General features: G+C 41.5%; 1 protein-coding gene across 1 annotated transcript; it reads right to left on the bottom strand.

The window, feature by feature from the left end:
• Positions 1–441: 441 nt before the first annotated feature.
• Positions 442–8,161, bottom strand: LOC139558713 (vesicle-associated membrane protein 2-like). Its single transcript, XM_071374066.1, has 5 exons — positions 7,770–8,161; positions 6,622–6,739; positions 4,887–5,045; positions 1,074–1,125; positions 442–845 (listed from the first exon to the last, which is right to left on the bottom strand). Coding segments are annotated over exons 1-5 (348 nt in total). The 5' UTR covers positions 7,772–8,161; the 3' UTR covers positions 442–828.
• Between the last annotated feature and the right edge of the window lie 878 nt (positions 8,162–9,039).

The raw sequence follows: 9,039 nt of genomic DNA on the forward strand, positions 1-9,039 counted from the left end.
TGAGTCGGACCGCAGACTGAAAGAAAAGCAGCCAACAAGTGCTTAGCATATGTGTAAACTCCTTCAAGACTATAGAAAAGGATTCCAGGTGAAGCTGGTTGAGATAATGCCAAGAGTGTGCAGAGCTGTCATCAAGGCAAAGGGTGGCTATTTGAAGAATCTCAAACATATTTTGATTCGTTTAACACTTTTTTGGTTACTACATGATTTCATATGTGTTATTTCATAGTTTTGATGTCTTCACTATTATTCTACAATGTAGAAAATATAAAAAATAAAGAAAATCGCTTGAATGAATAGGTGTTCTAAAACTTTTGACCGGTAGTGTATTAGAGAAGTCCATACAGTCCATAAGCCCTCTGGGATAGCACATACATTGGACTTTGAAGGGAAAACACACTTACAAATGGGGGGTGAAGAGAGACAAAAAAGAGAGTTGGAGAAAGTGCCAACAACAGAATAGAATAGATACTTTATTGTCCATTTTACATCAGACATTTATCGATTTGCTGTCACAATACCAAACCTGACACACCAACACACACCCACAATGTCCAGAGCAGCACAGCGTCAGCCACAGAGCAGCGCCGCCAGAGCAATTGTAGGGGTTAAGTACCTTGCTCAAGGACACAACGGCAGAGAGCGACGTGAAGAAAGAAGAGGGAGAGGCACTGTGCCAACGTCTACAAGAGCATGGTGGTTTTGGATGGAAGGCATCGGTAAGAAGAGAGGGATGAAGAAGAGGAGGAGTAGAGGGAATTGAGGGTGGATTTGGCTTCATTCTGGTATCTCATCTTGCGCTTGTTATCCATCCCTGAAGAGACCAGCTCAATAATAGAAATACACTGCAGGGAGAAGATGAGAAAGAGACCATGTAAGTATCACAGAGTAAACAGTTGTTTCCTACTTTGGACATCAGACTACTAGGCTACAGCAAAACAAAATGACATGCGCATGTGTTTCACAATTTCACAAAACTGTCTAAAAACATTTTCCCATATGTTGTTTTGTGTGAGAATCGAGTGAAGCAGACTTCGTCTGTGAGTGAAAATGTAGATATATATGGTACTTACAGAAGACAACTCCAACGCATATGACTCCTAAGATTGCCATTATAATCATCATCTGAAAAAACAATATAAAGCCTTCAAATATACTGAAATAGCAACCTTCAAATATCTAAAACCACTTCCATATTCTCTCTAACACATTTCAATATTAAACACATTTAATAGCAAATAGCAAATGTATATACTGTACTCTATACCATCTACTGCATCTTGCCATCTTGATGTAATACATGTATCACTAGCCACTTTTATATGTTTACATACCCTACATTACTCATCTCATATGTATATACTGTACTCTATACCATCTACTGCATCTTGCCTATGCCGTTCTGTACCATCACTCATTCATATATTTTTATGTACATATTATTCATTCCTTTATACTTGTGTGTATAAGGTAGTTGTTGTGAAATTGTTAGGTTAGATTACTCGTTGGTTATTACTGCATTGTCGGAACTAGAAGCACAAGCATTTCGCTACACTCGCATTAACATCTGCTAACCATGTGTATGTGACAAATAAAATTTGATTTGATTCTTAATCTATTATTGTTTTTAATTTGGAGATAGCTGAATCTAAAATCCATTCAACATTAGTCTCTCATCATGACAGCTGTAACCTCGCTCTTTACATATATACTACCGTTCAAAAGTTTGGGGTTACTTAGAAATGTCCTTGTTTTTGAAAGAGAAGGACATTTTTTGTCCATTAAAATAACATAAAATGTATCCGAAATACAGTGTAAACATTGTGCAGATTTTAATGGAATATCTATATAGGCGTACAGAGGCCCATTATCAGCAACCATCACTCCTGTGTTCCAATGGCATGTTGGGCTAGCTAATCCAAGTTTATCATTTTAAAAGGCTAATTGATCATTAGAAAACCATTTTGCAATTATGTTAGCACAGCTGAAAACTGTTGTTCTGATTAAAGAAGCATTAAAACGGGCCTTCTTTAGACTAGTTGAGTATCTGAAGCATCAGCATTTGTGTGTTCGATTACAGGCTCAAAATGTCCAGAAACAAAGAACTTTCTTCTGAAACTCGTCAGTCTATTCTTGTTCTGAGAAATTAAGGCTATTCCTTGCGAGAAACTGAAGATCTCGTACAACGCTGTGTACTACTCCCGTCACAGAACAGTGCAAACTGTCTCTAACCAGAATAGAAAGAGGAGTGGGAGGCCCCGGTGCACAACTGAGAAAGAGGACAAGTACATTACAGTGTCTAGTTTGAGAAACAGACGCCTCACAAGTCCTCAACTGGCAGCTTCATTAAATAGTACCTGCAAAACACGTCTCAACGTCAACAGTGAAGAGGCGACTCCGGAATGCTGGCCTTCTAGGCAGAGTTGCATAGAAAAAGCCATATCTCAGACTGGCCAATAAAAATAAACGATTAAGATGGGCAAAAAAAAACAGACACTGGACAGAGGAACTCTGCCTAGAAGGCCAGCATCCCGTAGTCGCCTCTTCACTGTTGACGTTGAGACTGGTGTTTTGCAACTTCACACACCCATTCCACAGGGCACAGTCAACAGCCTGATCAACTCTATGCAAAGGAAATGTGTCAAATGGTGGTCACACCAGACACTGACTGCTTTTCTGATCCACACCCCTACCTTTTTTTAAAGGTATCTGTGACCAACAGATGCATATCTGTATTCCCAGTCATGTGAAATCCGTAGATTAGGGCCTAATTTATTTATTTCAATTGACTGATTTCCTTATATGAACTGTAACTAAGTAAAATCTTTGAAATTGTTGCATGTTGCTTTTATATTTTTGTTCAGTGTATATTGCTCTCAGTTGCTTCTCTCACTCCCACCATTATTTACAATGTACAGTAAGTAGATGCAAAAAGGGCTTTATAAATAGATTTCATTGATTGATCGATAGAATCCGATCATTAACAGATCAAACTGTCGTGCGTCACGTAGGCTGGGATTCAAGCCAAGGCGCGCGTTATAGAACAGCCCACTGGAAATGTCACGGATTCCTCCGGAACATTCATAATGCACACCTGTCCCCGATTCCCACTGATTAGCATTTGTATATATGTGCCCTTTGGTTTCCATGGTGCTGTCGATTATTGTTACTATGTCCGTTGGTGCGTGTGAGTACCTGTGCTGTGTGTTTTGGCATTCGTGCCATTGTGGATTGCGCAGATGATTACGGGTCTCGTCCCGTGTGTTAATCATTGTGTGTGTGTGTTATTTATTCGAGGTACTCCTCGCTCTTTTGTTTGGGTTTCAACCCTGTGTGTTGTATACTTGTTTGTTTGGTCCTCATCCCGTGCCTGTACACGGCACGCTGTAATTTGGGTAAAGAAATAAAAAACTATATTACGCATTCCTGCGCCTGTCTCCCATTCATACCAACGTGACAGGAAAGCCAACAATGCACCTTTTTTAAAGGCAATTTCCCCAATATTCGCACCCGGTAAACAGATGCACATGTCGGTTCAAGCGTAAATTACCTTAAAAATACTGATCTATAACACCCCTTTGGAATCACGTCCATAGTATCAACAAATAGCACTAATGTGATACTGCTGCAGTACGTCACATGGGTTATGTGCCAAGAGGGTGTAAGCATGACTATGACACCACTGCAAGCCAATGACCTAAACAGGCACACCTGGGTGATGTAGTTTATGCCTGTATGGCAAAGAATGATTTGATTTCAGAGAGAGACGTTAGCCGTGATGAATATTATATTAGAGCCGGCTCTGTAGAGCATAAGAGAGGAAAGAAATACAAATCAACTACGGGGCTGCAGATCAGATGACTGAGATTAGGAGAGAAACAAGTGGAGCGAGAGTGAGAGATGGAGGGAGTGAGGAAGGGTGGGAGAGTGCATGACAGGAAGAGAGGAATAGAGGAAGCATTAGAGTGAGAGGAAGAGAGGGATGAGCTGTAGGGGTTACATCACGAGTCGAGCCACAGCTGGGTTTTGGGTTTTTAATCTTGCATCACACTGTAATCCAGATTGGGATTTCTAACCCCTCCCCCTCCTCACCGGACACACATGAATGGACTGACAACGGGACAGCCATCTGTGCTCAAAAGCAGAGGCGGGAGGGGGAGAGCGGGGTTTGGGGGTTGGTTGAAGGTTTATAAATTCATGCTGTGAGAAAGATGGATTGAAGGAAAGTTGGATAGAAGGATCTACATTTTGTATATAGTAAGGGCTCTATTCAATCCGTATCGCGGAAGTTCAGCGTGACTGAAATGTAAAGGCAATGTTCCTGCGTTAGCGACTGCATTCGCGATGAAAAACGTTGCAATTGTCGGCCCAATCGGAAATTACCTTCACATTTCTATTGCGCAATCTGTAACGCTTCAGCGATCGAGATTGAATAGAGCCTTAAGTGAGGTCACAGGAGAACAGAGCAAACAAAGGGCTAAAATGGTAGTTGTAAGTACGAAGAGTCACAGACTGGCAGAGTTATTCCTCCATGTACAGGGACATCATGTGTATAAATTGTCTGAGCACTGTGGAAATACCCCAACGCCTTGTCATAATATACAGCTAGTGTGTGACTGCCATGGTGTGGCGGCCTGCACTATGGAAGCCTAAGCATAAAACAGCAAACTCACTTTATAATTAGAGTGACCCGTGTAAAGGTTGTATTACAAATAACTCTTGCTTGTGTGAAGAGTTGCCTGAGACCTGAAGACTTGTGTTAGCCCCGTGAGCTAAAGCCTAGGCTTTTACTAAGAGGGTTAACACAGACATGTGGCGTGTAGGAGAACCGGGTTTGAACCCACTCGGTTACATACACAGACATACAGACAGACAGACACACAAACCTTGAGGTTTTTCCACCAGTACTTGTTCTTAAGCTTGGCAGCGCTGCTCTCAAACTGTGAGGCCCCGGCCTGCAAAGCATCGGCCCTGTCGTCCAGCTCCGACAGTCTCTGATCCCTCTCCAACACCTTGTCCACGTTCACACGCATGATGTCTACTACCTGTAGGGGACAGGGGTGGAGTGGAGAGGAGAGGACAGTCAACATTGTATTCTTGTTCATGAAGAAACCTACAGGTAATTGCCAAAATAAAGGAAACACCAACATAAAGTGTTTTAATAGGGCGTTGTGCCACCACGAGACAGAACAGCTTCAATGCACCTTGATCATACATTCTACAAGTATCTGGAACTCTATTTGAAGGATGAGACACCATTTTCCCACGAGAAATTCCATAATTTGGTGTTTTGTTGGTGGAAAACACTGTCTCAGGTGCCGCTCCAGAATCTCCCTTAAGTGTTCAATTGGGTTGAGAACTGATAACTGAAATGGCCATGGCATATGGTTTACATCGTTTTCATGCTCATTAAACCATTCAATGACCACTCATACCCTGTGGATGGGGGCATTGTCATCCTGTGGGGGCGTAGTCAAGGCAACCAAAATAATAGCCTGCCCAGCAATTTCATGCATGACCCTAAGCATGATGGGATTGCTTTCAAAATACTTTGTATCCTTCACTTACTCAAGTGTTTCCATTATTTTGGCAGCTCCCTATAGAACATCTGCAGTGGAGGCTAGCATTGCACCTAACAGTCGAGAAATCAATTCTTACTGAATAGAAATAATGTGAACTTTTAACTGCCAATGTCACTAATGTACAGTAGACGGCGAGGAAGGGACAGAGTCGGCATTGCCCAATGAGAAGGTAATCAATCACGTCTTTTCAGAATGTAAATATCAATGTCACAGAGAGTTGAGGACAGTCAGCATTAGTTACCCAATGGTCAAGGAATCAATTGACTGAGTAGAAATGATGTGAGCCTCCACTACAATTGTTGATGCCACAGGTGGTGAGGATAGTCAGCATTCCTGAATGAACGGTCAAGAAGTGAGTTATTTCAAAACTAGTGCACCCACATCCAACAAACAGGTGCGGCGTATAAACAATGCCATAGGAAAAATAAGAATACCTGTATAGCACACGCTGGTTGAATGATCCGGTATTTCATTAGCAAAGTGTTTACCTCTGTGGGCCCTCTTCATCCTCAGTATGAGTGATTAGAAAGGATGTGTAAATCTCATACAGATGGCCAGAGAATATTCCAGGGGGTCTCTCTCTGTGATCAATGTTTAGGCCCTTGTAAACTCTCACTGACTCATCCCTCTTTTCTTCGATCATTCTTCCTTTTACGGACCACTCATCCTTTAATCCCTTCCTGCCTCCCATCACCTTGCCCATCTCCTCCACTTAGGACCCCGCCCTCCCATCGTTCTTGACTTTGATTCTCTCAGGAACAATTTTCATCTTTCGTCACACAGCAATAAAGAAAACTCAGTATCGTTTATCCCTTCATTCTTTCCTCTCTTCTTTCCCCTGGCTTTATCCTTTCATCCACCCCATCATTATCGTTTCACCCCACCTTCCACACGGTCTTTATAATTGTTCACTTCACATATACGCATTCTGTACATTTTTGCCAAATAAAGGTTGTTTACGCGACTGCCTAAATGAGTAATCGCACTGACGTATCAAAAGAACAACACTTCAAAAACTGTCCTCTTCTCTGAGTCTTACCTCGTCCACCTGTGCCTGCGTCTGCTGCAGTCGTCGGTTACTGGTGAGGTTGGGGGCTGGGGCTGGGGGGCCCCCTTCTCCCTCAGGGGCCCCCGGGGTTCCTGCGTCTGTGGTCGACCTGTGTAGAGAGAGGCATTAACTTACTAACAACAACAACAACTACCAAAACCCCACCAAAACTGGTAAGGAACATTTATGATAAAAGTATGTATTATGTATTATTTGTGTATCTGTTTGAAATGTTATTGCATTGTCAGGAGCTAGTAACATAAGCATTTCCCTGCACCCGCATAGACTTTGATTTGATTTTGATTTGATCTTGCTAAGCCATACAGTATAGTAAGTAGGCAATAATAGCAATGGTGTCTAAGTGAAGAATAACTTAACTGCTGAAGTAGCCCTCTTCAAACACTAAGGACTAATAAGCACACAGACTGAATGAATACGAAATATATCGGCTATGGTAGAAAATGATACATGGGATGTTTAAACTACAAAAGCCAATCATAGAGGCCTGTTCTCTCATCATGTCTGAGCCACATCCTGAGCAAACAACCACTCTGGTTTGATTTGGTACAAAGTCTGTATTAGACAGGCTTGATTTCCACGAGCAAAATGGAGAGAGATTCGAGGAAAATAGAAAATCTTTTCAAAGATGGATGCATTTTGCTCCAGATAAACAAGCCAGGCAAGGTGCTGTACCCTAATTATTGAGTAGATAACAAAAAAAACTATAAAACAGATATTTTTTTAAATATTACAACAGCTAGCTTCATAAAGAAGATGGATGATGAAAATTGACTGAGTCATTGTGAAGGAGTCATTCTACTGTTGATATGGTGAGACTGAGAGACATGTAGCCTAATATTAATTTGCAATAGGCCTACTTTCTGTGATATATTTTACGTTTGGGTAAACTATTCGAATCCTAAAATGAATATATAAGAGCAATTAACTATTTCAACAGATGTTTAGTGTAGCAGTAAAACAATCCATAATTGCAATTAGTTGACATCGCTAAAACAATACAATTACTCTAACATCCTTAAATAAGTATTCAAAACGCTGTAGTCTATATCTCTATCGGACACATATTATCATATACATTTAGCTGAACTAAAAAACTGGATACAATTCCGTTTACTCACATGTCGATGGTAGCTGCTTTATAATATTCCGCGGTCAAGGGGGAGTAGGGAGTGGGGGCACGAAAAAGACAGAGAGAGATATAGCTACAGTATATTTGAGAAAGTAGTACTATCCACAGGCAAGGGAACGACTGTTTCAATACTCTGTAGAAATCCAGCCGGTTTCTGTCACTTTTGTCCAATTTCTTACAAACTCTCTGCGAGCCGACGCCTGTGGAAAATGTCGACGCGTCTTTGACGCAGTACTATCCACAGGCAAGGGAACGACTGTTTCAATACTCTGTAGAAATCCAGCCGGTTTCTGTCACTTTTGTCCAATTTCTTACAAACTCTCTGCGAGCCGACGCCTGTGGAAAATGTCGACGCGTCTTTGACGCACAACTCGCAGTCTACACAGCGATGGATGTAACGGTCCCAATCGATGGTTGCAAAAAAATATTCTGTATATTTTTTATATACAGTATATTATTTTTTACAACCATATGCAGTACCAGTCAAAAGTTTGGACACACTTACTCATTCAAGGGTTTTTCTTTATTTTTTACTATTTTCTACATTATAGAATAGTAGTGACCACATCACAAGAATGAAATAACACATATGGAATCATGTAGTAACCAAAAAAGCGTTAAACAAAATATATTTTAGATTTTAGATTCTTCAAAATTGCCACCATTTGCCTTGATGACAGCTTTGCACACTCTTGAAATTCTCTCAACCAGCTTCATGAGGTAGTCACCTGGAATGCTTTACCAACAGACTTGAAGGAGTTCCCACATATGCTGAGCACTTGTTGGCTGCTTTTCCTTCACTCTGCGGTCCATCCTCATCTCAATTGGGTTGAGGTTGGGTGATTGTGGAGAACAGGTCAGCTGATGCAGCACTCCATCACTCTCCTTCTTGGTCAAATAGCCCTTACACAGCCTGCAGGTGTGTTTTGGGTCACCATCAAAGCACCCCCACACCATCCTACCTCCTCCTCCATGCTTCACGGTGGGAACCACACATGCAGAGATCATCCGTTCACCTACTCTGTGTCTCATAAAGACACGGCGGTTGGAACGAAAAATGTCTAATTTGGACTCGTCAGACAAAAGGACAGATTTCCAAAGGTCTAATGTCCATTGCTCGTGTTTCTTGGCCGAAGCAAGTCTCTTCTTATTATTGGTGTCCTTTAGTAGTGGTTTCTTTGCAGCAATTTGACCATGAATGCCTGATTCACGCAGTCTCCTCTGAACAGTTGATGTTGAGATGTATCTGTTACTTGAAC

Source organism: Salvelinus alpinus, chromosome 29 (assembly GCF_045679555.1).
Source record: "Salvelinus alpinus chromosome 29, SLU_Salpinus.1, whole genome shotgun sequence".
In the NCBI taxonomy this organism is placed as follows: domain Eukaryota; kingdom Metazoa; phylum Chordata; class Actinopteri; order Salmoniformes; family Salmonidae; genus Salvelinus; species Salvelinus alpinus.

What these genes read in the sequence shown, in the direction of transcription:
- LOC139558713 (XM_071374066.1), bottom strand. An exon ending in CGCAGGCACAGGTGGACGAG is followed by an intron (nt 5,046 to 6,621) that starts GTAAGACTCAGA and finishes TGTCCCCTACAG; the next exon opens with GTAGTAGACATCATGCGTGT. An exon ending in ACTGGTGGAAAAACCTCAAG is followed by an intron (nt 1,126 to 4,886) that starts GTTTGTGTGTCT and finishes TTGTTTTTTCAG; the next exon opens with ATGATGATTATAATGGCAAT.